The sequence below is a fragment of the Salmo salar genome, chromosome 09, assembly GCF_965601325.2.
Source record: "Salmo salar chromosome 09, fSalSal1, whole genome shotgun sequence".
Lineage (NCBI taxonomy): Eukaryota > Metazoa > Chordata > Actinopteri > Salmoniformes > Salmonidae > Salmo > Salmo salar.
The window spans coordinates 68,598,199-68,622,307 of record NC_138299.1 but is presented as its reverse complement, the minus strand read 5'-3'; the positions used below and the strand labels follow the sequence as shown (position 1 = coordinate 68,622,307).

The 24,109-nt window shown below is 40.3% G+C and overlaps 1 protein-coding gene across 5 annotated transcripts in view; it reads right to left on the bottom strand.

The window, feature by feature from the left end:
• The window catches only part of LOC106611591 (E3 ubiquitin-protein ligase RNF130), an 81,341-nt gene that overhangs the window by 45,089 nt on the left and 12,143 nt on the right, over positions 1–24,109 (bottom strand). For all 5 annotated transcript variants that reach the window (XM_014211969.3, XM_014211971.3, XM_082955881.1 and 2 more), the window contains exon 3: positions 688–882. In XM_014211969.3, coding sequence (XP_014067444.1) covers positions 688–882 — 195 coding nt within the window. The remainder of the gene's footprint in view (positions 1–687; positions 883–24,109) is intronic.

The following is a 24,109-nucleotide window of genomic DNA, read 5'->3' as shown; positions in this document are numbered from 1 at the left end:
AGAGGGACAAGAGAGAGCCATGAGAAAACAAGTTTTGATCTGTCAGGGAAATAAAAATGCGGAAAACAAATTGGCTCCGTATTTAAAAAGAAGATGGATATTTTGAGATGTTGTCAAAACGATATCGTCAAAATTGATTTCCCGATTTGTAACTGTATAAATCTTTGCCCCCATCACTACATAGAAGCCACATACATACATACATACATACATACATACATACATACATACATACATACATACATACATACATACAGCCATAGAAATAAACCATTTGCATAGGCCATTTAAACAAGCCATATACTGTCAACAAGCCATAATAGGATGTATAAACAATGAACAAACCATATAAATAGGCCAAGCCATATGTACCCATAAGAATGATTCCATATTGTGTAACCTTTATTTAACTAGGCAAGACAGTTAAGAACAAATTATTATTTACAATGACGGCCTACCGGGGAACACTGCCTTGTTCAGGGGCAGAACGACAGATATTTACCTTGTCAGCTCAGGGATTCGATCCAGCAATCTTTCGGTTACTGACCCAACGCTCTAACCACTAGCCTACCTGCCGACCCATATTACCCTGGTCATATATACGAGCCACATAGAGTGCATAAGCCATATGAATAACCCATATGAATATCAATATGCCCCCATATGACCCAGATCTTCACTCCTCACCTTCATGGCCCATCTTGACGGTGTCCTCATTGGAGTTGTTGTTGTAGATGAGTACGGCGGAGGCGTTGAAAGCGGAGGCCTTGAGGATCTTCTCTTTGAAGGTGCAGTTGCCGCGCTGCAGCAGGGCCACCCAGTGCCCTGTCCGGGGGGGCACCACGAAGCGAGTGTGGGGGTCGCAGCCCTGGCGGTCCACCACTGGACAGAGGGAAGGAGAGAGGTGGAGTGTTAGGAACCTTAGCAGGCTGTATAAAAAGGTGAATGGTGTCAGTGTTTATTTTATTTCACCTTTATTTAACCAGGTAGGCCAGTTGAGAACAAGTTCTCATTTACAACTGCGACCTGGCCAAGATAAAGCAAGTGTATTTGAAGGTCTGCTGATAAACTACTTAACTCATTAATATGTCATTTAGTAATCAAATAAAGTCATTGTAAATCAAGAGTTATAGCATGGAACGAGTGTGGGGGTCCACCCCTGCACTGACACAGCATAGATAACAGATAACAAAGAAATCAATTTTAAAAGAAAACATATGAATAAAAAAAATGTAAGAAAACTGTTGCAGATTCTTACATTTGGACGGGTTAGAATCCACATACACATGTACAACCACAAGGACACACACAGCTCAGTCTCTGTGAGCTGCTTAACCTTTACCAGTGTATAAAGCAGTTTAAACTGTACACAGCTGCCTATGGATAGCAGCCAATGGCTCATATCTCTGGCTAACTATGTAACCCAGTTTAATGCCCTTTTAACAAATCCACAACCAGGAAATCCAGTGGCATATAATGGACCACTAAAGCAAACAAATCGCAACATTGAAGCTAAGTCACAGATAGAGCAATGACCCAGATGTTTCACCGCATGTATACACCTGAGCATCCGGTTGGCATTTCCAATCACCACCAAATATGGTGATGAAAGGAAGCTATGTGGCTGGCAGTGGGAGAAGATCTCAATACAGTTCCCAAAACTGGAATCTGTTACGAACAGAGTCGACTAAGTTTGTAGACTTTACCCTTTGCAAAAGTAAAAAAAGAAAGAATAATTCTTGTTTAGAAGGAGTGCAAGGGCAAATTTAGTTATTGCACATGCACACTTCACAGAGCGGGCTCTCCCTAACGGAAATATGCAAATACATGCTAGAACGCACCTATAGGATCTCACAAGCTTGTGCCCACCTCCTTGCTTGTTCTGCCCACTATGCTTCATTTGTTCCCATTGGAAACGATAGGCCGTGGTCTATCTTGGGTTAGTTATAAAAATCTTTGGCTAAGAACTGTATGGAGTGACTACTGAGAAGACACAAAATAAAAAGGGTTACACTGCATTAAGAAGAGATCTGGTTACAAAATGGGCAGTTTTTCCGTATCTGTCAATCAGGCTTATGTTGTGTACTAGCCATGCCCTGCTAACCAGTGGATGGCAAAGCTCTTCATTTCAGCAGGAAACCCATGACAAAACATGCTAAGTGCATCTGAAATGGCACCCTATTCCTTATATAGTGTACTTCTTTTGACATATAGTGCAATACTTTGTGTCAAAAATTGCACCCTATATAGTGCACATTTTTGGAGTTAAAAAAAATTGTATGATACTTTTGACAAGGGCCCGCATAGGGCTCTGGTCAAAGGTAGTGCACTATAATATGGGGAATAGGGTGCCAATTTGGGTAAATAATGTGTAACACGGATGAGTCCCTGTGCATAAGGTCAATCGACCAAATAAACAGGCCAGTCCAAATGTCAGGCTGGTTTAAAGTAGAACTGACAGCGTTTTAACTACTTTGCAGATATGAAACAGACAATCACAATATCATTCAAAAATATACAATTCCCAGTTTTTGCATCAAAACCAACTTTATAAGAGGTTTTAAAAATAGGTTCTATCTGACTGTAAATTCCATGATGTACAGTAAGGTATTGTTGGCAGAATAGATGGGTGCAGTTCAATGTATGATTAATATAATTCACCAATTAATGTCTTGGTAGTCCAAAAGATATTGTCATCAGGTTGTAAATCACAGCTGGCCTGGTACATTGTTTGCTGCATCCACCCATTCGGGATGCACTGTTTCAGTTTCAATGACTCAATATTTTTAAGAAAAACAGACGACTCTACCTGAGGTTGGGGATGTCAATACAATCAAACTAACATGGGCAATGATCACAAGTCAGTCATAACGTGACTAACAGGCTAGCGCACATATGTCAAACACAAGGCCTGGGGGCCGAATAGGACACAGAAGCAAGTATAAATGTGTCAACAGTTGAATCATCTACTTTATGAAATTACAGCCTGATAGGGAGAGGGGGATACCTAGTCAGTTGTCCAACTGAATGTATTTAACTGAAATGTGTCTTCCGCATTTAACCCAACCCCTCTGAATCAGATGCGCTCACGTCTGTAAATCAAACTTCAATTGGGCTGCTTTGGTGTGTGCCGTTTACAGCTCGCAGCCGAGGGAAAGTGTGATAGAAAAATTACATATTTACCTGATTTGTTTGATATTAATAGTTAACGATTATATACTTAACTAATAGTAAGACATGTATGTTCTATTAAATGTCTGTGTGAACTGAGAGGAGCCTAAAAACCTAAAGCTGGTATTCCATAGATAAGATGTGGTGGGTGTAACCCGAGATAGGGAGCCTGGGGGAGTAGAACCTAATCCTTATTGTGTCTAATCCTTCTTGCATCTGGGAAACAACACCAGAGGCAGATGACCAAAGGATAAACCCAAAGTGACTTATGGTGCCCCCCAATCTGCATGGGAGGGGTGGAACCAGCCATGACTAAGCATCTTTAAAAACTCTGCATTGTCTGTAAAGGTTAAGCTACTCGTGACTGGTCTCATTATTGCAATAATTAATTGATATTAAATAAAGATGATTGTTTGAAGAAACGACAGTCTCTCTCAGTACGAATTTCCACGACAAAAGTGTACAGACACATGCCACAGTCCTAGCTACGCTACTAAAATATAGCAGTCTGGCTTCGGTTTTTAAAGCTTGACAATGAATAACCAAAAAACACCATGCAAAGGAGAAACATGTAGGCCTATTACAGCAAAATTTGAGCATTAGCCTAGCCTGGCTACTCAACTACAATACATTTTGAGTGCACCATACAGCAATGCTGCATTCAGTGCAATTTAAAAAAAAGATGTTAAGTTTAAATGTTACAACAAACCTATAACTACATTTGTTATTTGGATTTATTAAATACTTTTTGATTCGGGTAGCAGCATATTATGCACATCTGCAAGCATAGCAGCAAAGGCTGATATAATAGTATGTATCTATTCTTTAGTTTTAATATGTTAAAATGCTACATACAGCATCCTATGTACAAAAGTGGACAATATAAAAGGACCATATTTTTTCTAATAAAACAATGGCCAGTTTGGGTCGCAGTTGCATGTTTTTTTTTTTTTGTAAAAACAAATAGGCCATGTCTGGCCCACATATTTGTTGTGTATTTTTAATATGGCTCGTGCACTGATTGAGTTGGACACCCCTGGGCTAGCATATCTGTTTACGTAGCTAGCTATTTATTTAGCAAGCTAAAAACAAGGAGCCTAACCAAAGATACTTATAACTAACCCCTTCTGTCTGTGGCCTAACATTAGCTAGCTAGCTGCTGAGAGGATGTCATGTCATTGGAGGAGTGGGTGAGTGACCGACTTTTCCCCCTCATATTGTTTTCCGGTGGTACAGTTAGAGATGCAGCTGTCATTTCCTTCACTAGCAAGAAATGTGAATCGCTTTGCCTAGCTAAATATGCTGAACTTGAACGACTGTTATCCACAGTTAGCATCTCTCTTAGCATATCTCAAATGTATTTGGCATCGATCAAAATGGGCAGGTAGGCAGGCAAGGTTGGGACAAGCATGCATTGGCAAGCAAGCTGCAGAAGTACGAGAAGGCAACTATTCTCAATTGTTTCAGTGCAATTTTGACAGCCAACTAGCTTAAAAAGTTTGAGAGGGTTTATCCAATGTTCCCTCGTTAGAGTTTAGCTTATCTTGCTATGACCAGCATTGTTGATCTTGTTTTTAACTACTGCAGTGTTTATTAATTGTCCAAACGCACGACCACTTTCCCAATATAGAATTTTCACAAATGCCTTACTGTATGTCATTCCCAAACATTCTATGAATTTTCACAAATGTGCTTGCTTGTCAGAAAATGTAAAAAAAAACAGTGTCATATTCTTCCTGGGGTGTATATGAACAGATTGTAATAAGATTGAATGTTGTTTAAACGTTGTCAGTTCCTCTTTAATAGCAGAGCTGGCGCTTAGCTAGTCAGGAGACCTATCACACAGAGGTCTGATAGAGGCTGGGCTGATACAATACAAGGTCATAGGCATTGATTTTGTTTCAGAAAAGCAGGGAGGGAGTAGGACAGGAGTGTGTTTCAGCGCCCTTTCTTGTTCCCGTAAACACTCAAATCAGCTCTGATGGATCCATGCATTCAAATAGTGTAATGCGAGCTTGTGTGAGCGTCTCTACAAGGGGGTAGTGATTGATAGTGTGTCCTGTGAGTGAGGGTGTGTCTGTGCAAGTGTCAGTGGTCTATTATGAATGTGTGTGTAGAAGTGTTGTCACGATACCAGTATTGCGATGTGGGTCTCCCCTCTGCATTCAAGCAACCCTTCGCAGCTGATTCTGACCAGGCCAAAGAAATTACAAGAGTGATAGGCATGTTTATAGCCGCGGATATGAACCCATTCTCGGTGGTTAAGAAGAATAGGGAGTTTCAGCATCTCATGAAGGTGCTCGACCCACATTACGAACTTCGCAGTCTCACACCCATCTCAGCAAACAGGTAGTACCCGCTCTACAGTGCATTCGGAAAGTATTCAGACCCCTTGACCTTTTCCAGATTTTGATACGTTACAGCCTTATTCTAAAATGGATTAAATTGTTTTTCCCCCCCTCATCAATCTAATCACAATATCCCATAATGACAAAGCAAAAAAATATATATATATTTTTAATTTTAGCAAATTTAGTCAACATAAAAAAAATGGAAATATCACATTTACATACTGTACCAGTCAAACGTTTGGACACACCTACTCATTCAAGGGGTTTTCTTTCTTTTTGTTTTACTTTCCAACAGTCATGAAGGAGTTCCCACATATGTTGAGCACTTGTTGGCTGCTTTTCCTTCACTCTGCGGTCCAACTCATCCCAAACCATCTCAATTGGGTTGATGTCGGGTGATTGTTGAGGCCAGGTCATCTGATGCAGCACTCCATCACTCTCCTTCTTGGCCAAATGTTCCTTACACAGCCTGGAGGTGTGCTGGGTTATTGTCCTGTTAAAAAACAAATGATAGTCCCACTAAGCGCAAACTAGATGGGATGGCATATGGCTGCAGAATGCTGTGGTAGCCATGCTGATTAAGTTTGCCTTGAATTCTAAATATATCACAGTGTCACAAGCAAAGCACCCCCGTACCATCACACCTCCTCCTCCATGCTTCACCGTGGGAACCACACATGCGGAGATCATCTGTTCACCTACTCCGTGTCTCACAAAGACACGACGGATGGAACCAAAAATCTCAAATTTGGACTCATCAGACCAACAGACCAAAAGGACAGATATCCACCAGTCTAATGTCCATTGATCGTGTTTCTTGTCGCAAGCAAGTCTCTTCTTATTGGTGTCCTTTAGTAGTGGTTTCTTTGCAGCAATTCGATCATGAAGGTCTGATTCACACAGTGTCTGAACAGTTGATGTTGAGATGTGTCTGCTACTTGAACTCTGTGAAGCATTTATTTGGGCTACAATCTGAGGTGCAGTTATCTCTAATGAACATATCCTCTGCGGCAGAGGGTCTTCCATTCCTGTGGCGGTCCTCATGAGAGCCAGTTTCATCATAGCGCCTGATGGTTTTTGCGACTGCACTTGAAGAAACTTTCAACATTTTAGACATTTTCTGGATTGACTGACCTTCTCGTGTTAAAGTAATGATGGACTGTTGTTTCTCTTTGCTTTTTTGAGCTGTTCTTGCCATAATATGGACTTGGTCTTTTACCAAATTGGGCCATCTTCTGTATACCACCCCTACCTTGTAAAAACACTATTCACTTTTAACAAGGCACACCTGTTAATTGAAATGCATTCCAGGTGACTACCTAATGACTCTGGTTGAGAGAATGGCAAGAGTGTGCAAAGCTGTCATCAAGGCAAAGGGTGGGTACTTTGAAGAATCTCAAATATAAAATATGTTTTGATTTCTTTAACAATGTTTTGGTTACCACATGACTCCATGTGTGCTATTTCATAGTTGTGATGTCTTCACTATTATTATACAATGTAGAAAATAGTTAAGAAAAGACAAACCCTTGAATGAGTAGGTGTGTCCAAACTTTGACTGGTACTGTAAGTATTCAGACCCTTTACTCAGTACTTTGTTGAAGCACCTTTGCCAGCAATTACAGCCTCGAGTCTTCTTGCGTATGACGCTACTAGCTTGGCACACCTGTATTTGGGGAGTTTCTCCCATTCTTCTCTGCAGATCCTCTCAAGCTCTGTCAGGTTTGATGGGGTGCGTCACTGCACAGCTATTGTCAGGTCTCTCCAGAGATGTTTGATTGGGTTCAAGTCCGAGCTCTTGCTGGGCAACTCAAGCACATTCAGAGACTTGTCCCAAAGCCACTCCTGCGTTGTCTTGGCTGTGTGCTAGGGTCATTGTCCTGTTGGAAGGTGAACCTTCGCCCCAGTCTGAGGTCTTGAGCACTCTGGAGCAGGTTTTCATCAAGGATGTCTCTGTACTTTGCTCTGTTCATCTTTCTCTCGATCCTGACTAGTCTCTCAGTCCCTGCCGCTGAAAAACATCCCCACAGAATGATGCCGCCGCCACCACCATGCTTCACTGTAGGGATGGTGCCAGGTTTCCTCCAGACGTGACTCTTAACATTCAGGCCAAAGAGTTCAATCTTGGTTTCATCAGACCAGAGAATCTTGTTTCACAATGTATGAGAGTCTTTAGGTGCCTTTTGGCAAACTCCATGCGGGCTGTCACATGCCTTTTACTGAGGAGTGGCTTCCGTCTGGCCCCTCTGCCATAAAGGCCTGATTGGTGGAGTGCTGCAGAGATGGTTGTCCTTCTTGAAGATTCTCCCATCTCCACAGAGGAACTCTGGAGCTCTGTCAAAATGACCATCGGGGTCTTGGTCACCTCCCTGACCAAGGCCCATCTCCCACGATTGCTCAGTTTGGCTGGCCGGCCAGCTCTAGGAAGAGTCTTGGTGGTTCTAAACTTCTCCCATTGAAGAATGATGGAGGCCACTGTGTTCTTGGGGACCTTCAATGCTGTGTCTCGACACAATCCTGTCTCTGAGCTCTACAGACATTTCCTTCAAACTCATGGCTTGGTTTTTGCTTTGACATGCACTGTCAACTGTGGGACCTTATATTGACAGGTGTGTGCCTTTCCAAATCCTGTCCAATCAATTGAATTTACCATAGGTGGACTCCAAGTTGTAGAAACATCAAGGATGATCAATGGAAACAGGATGCACCGAGCTCAATTTCGAGTCTCAAAGCAAAGGGTCTGAATACTTATGTAAAAATTAGCTAAAATTTCTAAAACCTGTTTTCGCTTTGTCATTATGGGGTATTGTGTGTAGATTGATGAAAAAAATATTTTATTTAATAGATTTTAGAACTTAAAATGTGGATAAAGTCGAAGGGTCTGAATACTTTCCGAATGCACTGTTTATAAGCAAGCTAAAGCCAAAGTTGTCAATTAAATGGCCAATGCACCCTGTTTTGCCCTTACTACAGATGAATGGACCTACAGGGCTACAGAAAGCTACGTAACATTGACAGACCATCACATTACCCCCCGAGTGGGAAATGAGAAGTGCCGTACTACAGACATGCCCCCTTTAAGAGAGTCACACAAGTGAGCATATTTTTCTCTTTGTAAGAAAGCATTATAGTATAGGTCTATAAAATGTCTGAGCCATGTTTACATATTAATTTCACACATATATTGCACTTTCTTTTAGTATACTTTATTTGTTTTATTTTGTTGATGAGTAATATTGTGTTTTCATTTAAGAAAATATGAAGTGTTGGTATTTGACTGTGCTCTCATCAGGCATTATATGACTCATGATCATATACTGTGCCTTCAGAAAGCATTCATACTGTACCCCTTGATTTACTCCACATTTTGTTGTGTTAATGCCTGAATTCAAAATGGATTCAAGATTATTTTTTCGCATCCCATCTACACACAATACTCCACAATGACAAAGTGAAAACATGTTTTTAGAAATGTACATAAGTATTCACATCCGAGGCAATACTTTGTAAAAGCAGCTGTGAGTGCTTCTGGGTATGTCTGTAAGTCTCCACACCTGGATTATGCAACATTTGCCCATTCTTTTCAAAATTCTTCAATCTCTGTCAGATTGGTTGTTGATCATTGCTAGTCAACCATTTCTAGGTCTTGTCATAGATTTTCAAGTAGATTTAATTAAGTCAAAACTGTAACTCGGCCACTCAGGAACATTCACTGTCTTCTTGGTAAGCAACTTCAGTATAGATTTGGCCTTGTGTTTTAAATTATTGTCCTGCTGAAAGGTGAATTCATCTCCCAGTGTCTGGTGGAAAGCAGACTGAACCAGGCTTTCATCTTGGATTTTGCGTGTGTAGCTCCATTCCTTTTTTTTAATCTTGAAAAACTATCCAGTTCTGAATGATTACAAGCATACCCATAACATGATGCAGCCACAACTATGCTTTAAAATATGGAGAGTGGTACTCACTATTGTGTTGTATTGGATTTGGCCGAAACATAACACTTTGTATTCAGGACAAAAAGTTAATTGCTTTGCCACATTTTTTGCAGCATTACTTTAGTGCCTTGAGTTAGGAAGGACGCCTGTGTCTTTGTAGTGACTGGGTGTATTGATACACCAGCCAAAGTGTAATTAATAACTACACCATGCTCAAAGGGATATTCAATGTCTGCTTTTTTTCCCTTCTTCATCTACCAATAGGTGCCCTTCTTTGCGAGGCATTGGAAAACCTCCCTGATCTATGTGGTTAAATCTGTGTTTGAAATTCACTGCTTGACTGAGGGATCTTACAGATAATTGTAATGTATGTGTGGGGAACAGAGATGAGGTAGTCATTCAAAAATCACACTATTATTGCACAAGAGTGAGTGCATGCAACTTATTATGTGACTTGTTAAGCGCATTTTTACTTTTGAATTTATTTAGGCTTGCCATAACAAAGGGTTTGAATACTTACTGACCTAAGACATTTCAGCTTTTGTTTTGAATTAATTGTAATAATTTCTAAAAGCATAATTCCACTTTGGCATTATGGGTATTGTATGTAGGCCAGTGACCAAAAAATATCTACATTTTATACATTTTATATTCAGGCTGTAAGACAACAAAATGTGGAAAAAGTCAAGCGACTGTATGGATTCAGGAACACTTTGGCATTTCATTTTCCCACTGTACCCCAAAACCGCTGTACGTACCGAACCATGGGATTGGTGAACCGTTACATCCTTAGTGGACACACAAAAAACTGAGGGAGATTTTACCAAAATTCTGTTACCAAAATTTGCATCTGCACACTTCTTAACAGTTTTTGTAAAATGTTCAAGGTAAATTGTTAAAAGTAGTCGTTGTGCATAGAGTTGTATGGTTTGTTAAACTTTGAAATCAATGGTTTTTGTTTGGCATATATTTTAAGTGAAAAATCTGAGTCTCAGTGCAATTCTGTTAATGCGGAATTCCCTAAAACGAATAACCCAGTTGTGGTGCAATGGCCCCAAACCAAACCAGCTCATACCTCATTCACATGAGCAGCAGGTCAATAGATCTTAGGGGACACATGTGCAGTACAGTAGTTGACTGTTCACTGTGAAAAGCTGCAGTCAGGATGACTTCCTTTCACTTCACTGAATACCACGGGAGCCATGCACTTTAGCCTAATGAACATTCACTCAAGCAGGAAGGACGATTTAAGCGTGCGTGCATGTGAGCAGGCGAGCACATATGTGTGTTGGGTGGGTAGAGAGATTATGTGAACATGTATAAAGTATGAGCATGACAGAACTTCGAGTTTGTCTTTTCTAGAAGGATCGGACACTTTTTTCCAATATTCGCCTAAAATGACATACCCAAATCTAACTGCCTGTAGCTCAGGACCTGAAGGAAGGATATGCATATTTTTGATACCATTTGAAAGGAAACACTTTGACGTTTGTGGAAATGTGAAATTAATGTAGGAGAATATAACACATTAGATCTGGTAAAAGATACAAACAAGAAAACTATTTTTTCCCCCATCAGCTTTGAAATGCAAGAGAAAGGTCAAAATGTACTATTCCAGGTTAGGCGCAATTTCGATGTTGTCCACTAGACGGCAGCAGTGTATGTGCAAAGTTTTAGACTGATTCAATGAACCATTGCATTTCTGTTCAAAATGTTGTATCTAGACTGCCCAAATGTGCCTAATTGGTTTATTAATACATTCTCAAGTTCACAACTGTGCACTCTCCTCAAACAATAGCATGGTATTCTTTCACTGTGATAGCTACTGTAAATTGGACAGTGCAGTTATATTAACTAGAATTTAAGCTTTCTCCATATCAGAAATGTCTATGTTCTGGGAAATTTTCTTGTTACTTACAACCTCATGCTAATCACATTAGCCTATGTTAGCTCAAGCGTCCTGTGGGGAGGACACCGATCCCGTAGAGGTTAAGAATAGGTTGATGATGAAGTGAACATGAACTTCCTCATGCAAGATCAATATGTGAAATCGAAATCAACTCAAATCATGATTGATTATATAATATGATACAAACTCATTGAGATATTGTAAAGGACGACAATATGGTTTATTATATTGACATCATCAAGGTTGTATGAAGAATGACATTGATAAAAAGGGAAAATGCTGCATAGTATTTTCCATTGACTGTGCGTCTTATATGGATTACGTCACTAATCCACTTAGGGTGGTTTTGGTGATTTGACTTCTGTTGTCCGGCCAGTGCCCTTGACCTACCTTGAGGGCTTACACCCTGTAGTGTCATCTAACCTCCCTCTTTCTTATCTGCCTTAATACTTCAAAGGCAGATGAACACCCAAAAGCTCTTTCCTGGAATTTGGCCCAGATAAAACTCAACATCATTTGTATTCTTAATTTTTTTCAAGGAAGGGGAGTGCCAAAAAAAAAGCTAAGAGTCATCGTTTAAAAAAGAGACAATGCAATTTGCCGCAAATGTCCCCCCCCCCCCCCCCTTCATTGCTCAATGGTCTAATTCGAATTGCCTGCTTCTGACCCTGTCTGGGAAAGTGTGGGAGGAAATGCACACAAATGAGAACGCAATCTTAATAAGCTGCCTTCCAGGTGAATTTCGGCAGATTAATTTCAGCCACTATCGTTGAGGTGTCAGCACTATCCCGTTCCTGAACATTTATGAGAGTAGCAGTAGCAACCATTCAAGGGAAAATGACTTCTCATAGTGCTCCAATCATTTGCACATATTGATTGAGCCCGGTTTTAGCTACATTTGATGGTTTTGGCGCCTAGTAGTGACAGTTCAGGTCTGCCTTAGATGCATTGGAATTGGTAGTTGGGGCATGCTCATGCACATACCCACCCACAAACAATGGTCCATACTGTATCTATTTCAGGGCTGACATTGGATGGCTAAGCCACCCTGACTCTGAAAATGATGAAGTGGGCCTACTGTTGGGAGAGATACAGGAAGCACAGTATTCCATCTCATATGAGGCGATGAGGTCAAATCAAAAGGCTTGCAATATGACTCAGAAGAGTTGTAAGTAAAGCGCTATGCGCACACACACAAATGTTGGGCAATACTGGCCTGAAAACATAAACCTCCTACGCATTGCACGCAGTACGACAAAAATCCCAGAAGCTTTTTTGCCATCAATACTCATTAGATTGCTAGACAGTAATTAAGGGTCACTGACAGTTTGTTTTAATCGTCATCGGCATTCTAAATTTGGGCTATAGTCGAAAGATGTGAATTAAACACTCACACCACATGATAAGCAGAGTATTTGTGACCCGCTTCAGGAAGCTAGGTGTATGTTGACTTCACAGGAGAGGCATTTGAATATAATTTATTTTAAATCAAAATGCATTATTTTTGGGCAGAAATGCCTTCTGGAACATGTGAACTTTCATGTACCTTAATAACAAACTTGTATGCCATCTGTAAATACATATACTGTACACATTTTCAATTACAAGCTTATTTGGTTTAGCCATGGAAAAAGGCAGGAACCTTCCCGCTAGCCATGACTGGCTGAGATAATGGATTGGCTGAACATGCTGAGAGATGAGTTCGGATTGGTCTGCCATGTAGCATGCTTCTGTCTATAACGTGAGCTGCTCAGTATGCATAGACAATCCCTGCTACCACAGCATTTTTTAAAGATATAACGTTAGCCATGGAGAACTGCAAAAGTGTTGCTGCCCAGAATTTAGCAGGCACTATCGACAAAGATCAGTGGGAAAAAGTTGTTGGACTACTTTCTGCACACGGTCAGTGTGAACTGGAGTGACTTGAAACAACGCGGGCCAAACAAACTGTACAAACAAAAAAGAGTTAAAGCAAGTGGTTCCAGTCTGCCATGAAGTGTTAATCCATGTATACGGGTAAGAGTCTAGCTACATTTCAAATTTTGTCAGAAAGTCATTTTCATTGCAGGCTTGCTGGCTCGCTAGCTAACTTTACGTGTATGATCTGTGTAGCAATATTATTTGTATCTCAGAAAGCGATTTGCATTGCTAGATATAGCCTAGTGTTAGCTCGCTTGTCAGAAAATGTAAAAAAACACTTTACGTGTATGATCTGTGTAGTAATATTATCTGTATCTCAGAAAGCGATTTGCTTTGTTAGATATAGCCTAGCTAGCTAACATTGAACATAGATGCTTAGCTTTAGCTACCTCCAGATTCATACTACAGCATCTCATGCATGGTGGCTAGCTATGACAATCAGTTTGTGTTGCTAGTAGTATGGGTTGGGGTTATGGCTCAATGTTAACTACCTACATATCTAAACAAAATACTCCACTTTGTCAGATGATTACATGACCCATCACGTTAGCCAGGTGTGTCTGGGTGTGATTATGGCCATCTATTGTATTTCATGAATATGTCTAGACGATAATGACCTATCCACTTAGCTAGATGTGGCTGAGGGGTGGTTATGGCATTTCTTTCACATGACCCATCAATTAGACAAGTGTGTCTGATAGGGGTGTGCCGACATGGCCATACTCGTAATTGTATCCGTCCATTCACAGTTGATAGTTGGATCGGGAAAAAAACGATAGTGTTTGAATATGCCTAAATAGATGTTGGCAAAATATCTACCTGCACATTCTCAATGCAAAAAAGCTGAGGATCAGTAGCAGCGTGCGGAAGGGTGGGTGTGTCTGTGTGTCTCCAGAATTTGCAGAGGGCAGCCAAGTTTGCTGTCACTCAGTCAAAATGGGCATTAATATGGGCATTTCATATTTTTTCCCTACCCTTGCCCAACTTGTTAGATATTATGCACATAAATAGCAAACGTCCTCGTCAAGTGATGTATCATAGTCGCAGGCAGCAGCAATCTAAACGATCAGACCGAAAACATGCAAGGATCTGGAGAAATTATGAAGTGAGTGGACGGAGAAATACAGCTTCACTCTCAGCAGTATCAACGCAAGGCCCAACCTTCTCTTTACAGACAGGCAAACTAGCCAGTTTAGTTATTTAGACCACACACACACACACACACACACACACACACACACACACACACACACACACACACACACCACACACACACACGACTGACTCAAAGACGGTACAGTATGGTTTAGAAATTGTGACTGAAACATGAGAAACATGCTTGCCGGAACAATATTTTTTTATCTGGACACTTTCTATTTTTGATATTGCTACTATGCAAATATGCAAGTAACCATTTCACTGTGCCGTTTACACCTCCCATATCCTGTGCATATGACAAACACACTTTTAATTGATATAGTGTGTGTTTACCAGAGATGGTAATGTGAAGAACAACATGATCTGCACCAAAGTCAGACTAAGATATAGGCGAAGGACTTGATAAAGTGTATTTTACCTGGAAATGTTCCTTATTGTAGGCTACTACTTTACCACTTTTAGTCTTGAAATCTTTGGTTGTTTGACACGACTCACTCTGTTTAGCACATGGCCTCACATGTAAATCCTTAAAAAGATGGGTGGGGCTAATGGTTAAAGGAAAGGTTCACCCATCTTGAATGTTATATTGTTTTTGTGCATCTCTGTGTGATGTTCTATTGATTTCCTGGGTCATTTCATGTGTATCTGAGTTATTGGTGTTCAAGCAGGCAGAAATCCGGCCGGTATAACGTAGCACTGTGATAAAATTGCTCTCACTACACACTGGAAGTTAATAGGAATATGACATTTAGATTGCGAAACTGTCTATCATACATGTCAGATTTCATTTCTGGCCGATGTCATAACTAGGTAGGATATCTTCTCTCGAATGAGCCATTGATCAAATGTTTTCAATATTCCTACCTCGAGAAATGTGTAATTTAACGGAGGGGCTAGCACATTATTCAAAATTTGTCTGCCAGTTCAGTCCAGGGTGCATTGCATGGTTCCGTTGCCAGAAATATTATCGAAAGGAGATATGAATCATGTAAACGCCCCGTCCATGCTACATCACGCTGTTGCTAAGCTAATCGCCACGCAATCCCTTCTCAAGTCAGTGTATGTCGAGAAACAGGCCCATTTTCCTCGGTTAAACGATATTCCAAAGCAATACGATATTACAGATAGCAAGTTAATTATCTCACATCTCAGAAAATATTTGTAATGTTGTAGTTTTTGTTGTCGAAATTCCTGCTAATGTCGTTTTTTGGAGCTAGCGCCTAATAGACTCCCATTCACTCCTTGAAAGAGAGCGCTCCTTGTCCCAGAATCGCCCAGAATGCACAATGTGGCCAATTGACGTAGCATGGGCAACGTTACCCATCTCCTCAAAAGTATATCTGCCGTTGCGAATGTCAGACACGACTCTGTGGCACATTGATCTGCAAGTTGAACATGGTAATGCAGTTAGTTTTTTTAGGAGATTTTACAGCTAACTAGCTACTTTACATGCTGATATTGTCTTTGGTATTATTTTGTGTAGCTACCAACCTTATTATAATGGCAAAATGAAACATTTGTTCACAAAAAATAGTTTTCTCACATATTAGTATTATTTAACACTGTAAATGAAAGGAATGAGTGGTTTTGAGTGGTTGTGTCCTTTAAGTGGGTGTGAACGATGCTGAATAGGTGTTGACAAATAAGAGCACTCCAGTAGCTGTACCAAAAACATTCAAGTGCCATTTTCTCAAAAGTGGAGTTACAAGTTAATCAGCTTTCAAAGCAGAATTACTTTCCCATTGTTCCCCAACTGCAGTGTATGATATACCATTTTGTAGCACTGAGTCTCTACCGTTATCCAATAATTAAAAAATAAATAATTGGTAACATTTCCGCTTTAAATAATGAAGTAACTTTTATTCTTTTCACCTGAGGTAAGTTTATATAAAATAAGTTGACTGACATCTGAACTGATAAGCCAATTGACAAATAGAAATTCAAACAATGGAGGCATGGCCTAGTTCTCAGGCTTAAAAACCCTACATGTATGCATGGTAATGTATCACTGGAACCGTCAGAGCATTTGCAGTAGCTCTTATAGCAAAGGCCCTTAAACAAATTAGGCTGTGACTTTTTCCACATTTTGTTGTGTTGTGTTAAATTGAGATTTTGTGTCAATGGCCAACACAGGATACCCCATAATGTCAAAGTGGAATTATGTTTATTTTTTCGACTAATTAAAACATCTAAAGCTGGAATATCTTGAGTCAACCCCTTTGTTATGGCAAATTTGCTTAACAAGTCACATAATAAGTTGCATGGACTCAGTGTCCAATAAGTGTTTAATAGTGTTTAACAACAAAGCGTTATGTTTGGGCCAAATCCAACACATCACTGAGTACCACGCTTCATATTATCAATGGTGATGGCTGCATCATGTTATGGTATGCTAGACTAGGGAGTTTAAACAACAACAAAAAAATTATGGAATAGGGCTAAGAACACGCAAAATCCTAGAGGAAAATATGGTTCAGTCTGCTTTCCAACAGACACTGGGAGACATTCACCTTTCAGCAGAACAATAACCTAAAACACAAGGCCAAATATACACTGGAATAGCTTACCAAGACGACATTGAATGTTCCTGAGTGGCCAAGTTACAGTTGTCTCAAAAATGGTCTGGAAATCTATGGCAAGACTTGAAAATGGCTGTCTAGAAATGATCAACAACCAACTTGACAGAGCTTGAAGAATTTTGTGCACAAAGAAGCAAATATTGTACAAGAAAGGTGTGCAAAGCTCTTAGAGACTTACCCAGAAAGACTCAGCTGGAATCGCTGTCAAAGGTGATTCTAACGTATATTGATTCAGGGAGTGAATACTTATGTAAATTAGATTTCTGTATTTAATTTGCAATAAATGTGCAAACATTTCTAAAAACATTTTCACTTCGTCATTATGGGCTATTGTGTGTAGATGGGTGAGAAAACATATTAAACATTTGTTAATTCAGGCTGTAACACAACTAAATGTGGAATAAGTCAAATACTTTCTGAAGGCACATGTCACTACAAAGACGATGCTGAAGTTCGCAACAGGATCATTTTCACTCCTACTAATATCTGAGAGTTACGGTGCAATTCAGAACTATGTTTTTTTTTGCCCCCAAGGACAGCACTTGTCATCCACAGGCCTTGTTCAGAAAATAAATAAATGCACTTCAATTTGACACTGCCCATATGTATTTCTGCAGAGCCTTCTTGGGTGATATATTTCATTGGAAGAAGACCGATGCAATGCTTTGGTGTTAAGCTGAGTTACTTGCTAGCCACTGATAGTGTCTTAATAATAGATTGCGTGGGGTGACTCAGAGCAATGTTGCACTATGCAGCGAGAGAACAAGAACAGAAAGTGTGAATCTGCGACAAGACCCACAAGACAGTAAACCACCTTCTGGTATTGTGGTGAGAATAGACAACGCTTTGCACACTGATCTTGTGTATCTCCTGTTGCACAAGGCTTTACATGGCCTTGGCACAAATGTGGGATGTTGTGAAACGCATTGGTATTAAACTGAGACATACAGTACTTTTGCAAAATACCAGACTTGTTCAACATTTTCTGGGTGACCTAAATATTTATGTTTTCTGGGTGACCTAAATATTGACTGGCTTTCATCAAGCTGCCCACTCAAGAAAAAGCTTAAAATTGTAACCAGTGCCTGCAGCCTGGTTCAGGTTATCAGTCAACCTACCAGGTTATTAGCAAACTTAGACATGACATGCCAACAACAAATTCTGAACATACACATCCATGCATAACTGACCAAATTAAGAAAGACAAGATTTGTAATGTTGAATTCTGTAAAGTGAGTGTGGAAAAGGTGAAACAATTATTTTTGTCTATCAACTATGGCAAGCCACCTTGGTCTGACAACTTGGATGGAAAATTACTGAGGATGATAGTGGACGATATTGCCTAGAGGGAAACAAAAGTCATTCCGCTACCAAAGAACTCTTTACTGGCTCAAACAGCCGACCAATCAGCCTGTTACCAACCATTTGTAAACTTTTGAAAAAACTTGTGTTTGACCAGGTACAATGCTATTTCACAGTAAACAAATTAAGCACACTTATAGGGAAGGGCATTCAGCATGTATGGCACTACACAAATGACTGATGATTGGCTGAAATAAATTAATAATAAAAAGATTGTTGGGAACTGTTTTGTTAGACTTCTGAGGGCACCCAATGTGTGGTGAAATGTATTGTGAAATGTATTTTAATGTATTTAAAACTGTACAACTGGCTTAATTATACTGGAACCCAGGAAGAGTAGCTGCTACTGCTAATAATAAATACAAATACAAAATCAGGCTTCAGAAAGTATTCACACTCCTAAACTTTTTCCACATTTTGTTGTGTTACATCTTGAATTTAAAAATAATTAAATTGAGATGTGTCACCGGCCTACACACAATACCCCATAATGTCAAAGTGGAATTATTTTTTTAGAAATTAAAATTAAAAGTTGAAATGTCTTGAGCCAATAAGTATTCAACCCCTTTGTTATGGCAAGCCTAAATAGGTTTAGGAGTAAACATGTGCTTAACAGGTCACATAATAAGTTGCATGGACTCAATCCATGTGCAATATTTAACATGATTTTTGAATGACTACCTCATATCTGTCCCCACACATACAGATAATTGTAAGGTCCCTCAGTCGAGCAGTGAATTTGAAACACAAATTCAACCACAAAGACCAGGGAAGTTTTCCGATGCCTCACAAAGAAGGACACGTATTGGTAGATGGGAAAACATTTCAAAAGCAGGCATTGAATATCCCTTTGAGCATTGTGAAGTTATTTATTACAATTTGGATGGTGTATCAATGCACCCAGTCACTACAAAATGCAGGTGACCTTCCTAACTCAGTTTCCGAAGAGGAAGGAACCTGCTTAGGGATTTTACCATGAACCCAAAGGTGACTTTAAAACAGTTACAGAGTTTATTGGCTGTGATAGGAGAAAACGGAGGAACGATGTGTTTACTCCACAATAATAACCTAAATGACAGAGTGAAAATTAGGAAGGTTGTACAGAATGCAAATATTCCAAAACACGCATCCTGTTTGCAATAAGGCAACAAAAAAAATGACAAATATATAGATTATTTTTAACAATGTTAGAATTTTTCTTCCACTTTGACATTACATTATTTTGTGTAGATGACAAATCCATTTTTATCCCACTTTGTATCAACAAAATGTGGAAAAAGTCAAGGGGTGTGAATACTTTCTGAAGGCACTGTATCTTTACCAGATTAGTTTTCAACCAAGAAAGCTCTAAAAACATGGCTAGTGCTATTTATTAAAGCTACAGTTTTAACTTCATAGTTCCAGTAAATCACTGTCTGTGGGATTCCTCCAGTTGCTCACTCCCCGCGGACTGCTCTCCCTCGAAGCTCAGACTTCTGTTTAATGAATGAGTTAGCGTAATGCTGGTGGGGAGTAGGATAACGTATGTATTACATAACCTCGTCTGACTCACTCGGCTTAGTGGGCTCGGCTCACACAAAGAGCCAGCAGGACCACTGTGAGGTAACAGGAACACCAACGTCTCAGCTGAACCCTCTTAAGGATAAGGGTCAAGGTAAAGTTATTATAACCTACATATTCCCGCTAATAATCTAATATTCAGAATAACTGATAAAAATTAAATTCTGGCGATATTCACACGTCTACTTTATAAAAGTGTGTGAGTGAGGAGGAAAACTCATCCAATTTTGCCATGAATGTCAATCCCTTGGGCATCATACTGTATAAGTAACAACACACTGTACAAGTAAAGTCATGATCAAATAACAAAGGCAAACTAAATCTGAGTGGCATCTTCCCCAAACCTGCTCTGTTTCCTTCCAGAGGCAACCAATTGGGGTATATTCTATATCCCAACATGGCCAATGTACAGTAAAACTCCAGAGAGATGATGACAGACAGAGTGTAGGCTGCTGTCCTTTGTTCTAACATTCATCTCTTGTCTGTGGTTAGGCTGGTGCGTCCAAGGCCATTTAACGGCACATTTTCTCCTTAATGTTGCGGATGGAGCGCTCTGTTCGACCCACCAACCTCCAACCAATCAGAACGGCTCATCCGTCATCATCACTGAAGGCTTAGGAGACTGCTCTCTGTCTGCTTCAGAGCTGCCCCCCCCCCCCCCACCCCCCACATTCACAGAGCCACAGCTAGCAGCCCGCAGACACTGTAGCAGCACACAATGGAAATAATACACTGCAGTCTAATAGCGGAACACCGGATGGAACTCCACTACCAAGGCTTTCATTAGTCACCACTGACTAAGGGTGTTTTCACACATAGTTCTGAGCTATAGTTTGAAACAGTGTTTGATTTCTTGTTACATTTCATTTTTTTCTAATTTGGTCCGGTTGGTTTCACATTGCCAAATGTCAAACAAACTAAAATGCCTAAACAATACCACGCGTTCATTTGTTTATTGGAGAAAAATGCTCACATTAAATCCATCTATGATTAGCAAGAAGCATAACTTGTGTCCCAAACTTCATATTACTTTCGCTTTGGTCTTCAAAAAACATGCGGGAGGAATAGCTGATCTAACTGTGACGTGAATAGTCTATATTCAGTAGCCTATATCCCCGGTATAGCCCTCGTGTCCCCTAATCTTACTACTGCTCTTCCCTGCAGTCCCTAGGAGGGGTGTGTCAATTGAGTGAGTTGAGTCACAGACATGATCTTCCAGTTCGGTTTGCGCCCCCGTTCGGTGGAGGAGATCTTCATGGGCTATACTCAGCCTTGTCTCAGGGTAGTAAGTTGGTGGTCTGTTGATATCCCTTTAGTGGTGTGGGGGCTGTGCTTTGGCAAAATGGGTGTGGTTATATCCTGCCTGGTTGGCCATGTTCGGGAGTATCGTCGGACGGGGCCACAGTGTCCCCGACCCACCCGTCTCAGTCTCCAGTATCTATGCTGCAATAGTCTTTGTGCCGGGGGGCTAGGGTCAGTCTGTTATATCTGGTGTAATTCTCCTGTCTTATCTGGTGTCCTGTGTGAATTTAAGTATGCTCCCTCTAATTCTCTCTATCCCTCCCAGAAGACCCGAGCCGTTGGATCATGCCTCAGGACTACCTGGCCTGATGACTCCTGGCTGTCTCCAGTCTGCCTGGTCGTGCTGCTGCTCCAGTTTCAACTGTTCTGCCTGCGGCTAGGGAACCGGACCTGCTGTTTTCATCTCTCTACCTCTGAATGCTCGGCTATGAAAAGCCAACTGACCTGAGGTACTGACCTGTTGCACCCTCTACAACCACTGTGATTATTATTTGACCCTGCTGGTCATCTATGGAAGTTTGTTCTTCAAGATGTTCAATCTGGCCTTAAATGGCCATGTACTCTTATAATCTTCACTTGACCCAACCAGAAGAGGACTGGCCACCCCTCAGAGCCTGGTTCCTCTCTAGGTTTCTTCCTAGGTTCCTGCCTTTCTAGGGAGTTTTTCCTAGCCACCGTGCTTCTACATCTGCATTGCTTGCTGTTTGTGGTTTTAGGCTGGGTTTCTGTATAGCACTTTGTGACAACTGCTGATGTAAAAAGGGCTTTTTAAATACATTTGATTGATTCATTCATCTGATGAGGTTATAAAAGCACTGCTACTCACAGAATGTTTCAGAGATATCAAGCCATCGTACTTGGCTCTGGTTCTTTTCCGGTGTTTGGTTTGGACTGCCTTCTCACCTGGAGTGAACCAGATCATGGTACTAATAGAATCGGACCGAAACCACCCTTTTTTGAGCAAACCACAGTGCGTTGTTTAGTGCACTCCCTAGTGCGGATAGAGTGTTTACACCAGTCCAAACGAACCGAACTAAGGAGGAACACGTGCCAGAGTTAGGAAAAAACGATCCAAACCAATTTGGTGTGAAATTAAATCCTCTGTTTTTCCTATTTTTCCTGCATACATTTCCTACCCTGAGTGTGTGTTATTACTATGTTACAGCCCACATAATAGTTTTGTGTTAATTGTGCGATACAGTAGATATAGGAGATACTGAGCAGGTTCACAAGGCATACAGTATTAAGGCATCCCCCCAGAGTGACAAGTTACAACAAGTTTCATATTTTGCTCATATTCTCCTCAGATTGTCCAAGAAACCTCCACGGTAACTAGCTAGCTAGCTTGTAATCCTAGAAGTGTAGCCACCCCTATTAATAGATGTATGTAACAATTGTTAGCAAAGTAACATAGCAAAGTAACAGTAACTTTACGCTAGTTAGATCATTTTTGGGGTTAATATAGAATTGGCTGGTGATGTCATTGAGATCAAGAAATACAATTAAACTGTCCTCGATATTCAGATGAGTTTCAAAGGAAGATAACAATATAATTAAAATGTTCTACCTCTGCCACCGCTGCTGAAAATAAAAATCATAGGGGAAAAAAAAACTCTACATTTGATATAGCCACAGGAAGTAGTTTGGGGTTAAGGGTGCTGCAATTTTGGTGGATGCAACAAAAGAAAAAAAATTGCCCTCGCTGAAGACGTCTATCAGTCCACTAATACTGGACAAGTAAAGGTCCAGTACACTACTTTTGTAATTTTTTAAAAACTGTATTGGATTGTTTACCAGCATTTGTAGCTTGAGTCTGATAATTATCTGTAAAAAAACAGTTAACCTGTTTTGTGAAATATAAAAATACTTGCGTGATATTTATTCCAGTTTCCTGAAATACTTTGCAAATGCAACTTATTTCTATGTGAATAATGAATCGACAATTTCAGTTATTTTCCATTTTAGTAGACACTCTTACCCAGAGCAACTTACATTAGTGAGTGCATACATTTTCATACTTTTTGTACTGGTCCCTCGTGGGAATCAAACCCACACCCTAACATTGCAAGTGCCATGCTCTACCAACTGAGCCACATCATCACATCATCGAACCACTTGATGTCTCAACGTACTCAATTACTGTATTATGCATTGTTTCTCTTCATGGTGATGGAAAGTCTACAGGTATAAACCTAGATGACCAGCCTATGTACAATACTGTAATGTACATTAAGTGTTTTGTAAGGGATGGTAAATTAATACTTCACAAAAAGTGGTTGTTTTCCATGTTATTTGATCAATATGTGGATGTTTTGTGTCTCTGCCCAGAACTTTTTGATGTAAATGTTTGTGGACATGGTTTTGTTCTTTTTGGATTCCATTAGAAGGACAATCGCAGAGAAAGGGACAGGGCAAAAACTCTTACAATTCCAACTATTAAATCCTGCAAGATACTGTTCTTAATTATACAACTACCTTTTTGCCAAAGCGGAGATGCTTAAAAAATGCCTGTGCTACAGACGTCTATAGCGGCCCGCTAATACTCGTAAAGACCCAGTGCACTACTTTTGTGAGAATTTATTATACATTTTTTATTAAAATACATTTTTTATTCAGATTTCTCAGGGGTTACAGCAGCACCCTCAGTATCCCTACTTCCCGTGGCTATGCAAGACGATATTTCTTCCCAGTAGCGAGGGAGTGTTGGTCATCCATGGCCTGGGGTGAGGCTAATTAGCCTACATCCCCACCGAGCCACGCCATGCCAGGGTCATTTATCGCCATGTGGGCTCACTCGAGCTTCCCAAATCAGCAGGCTCGGCAACTACGCAACGGCACAACAGGGTTTCCATTGACATACGG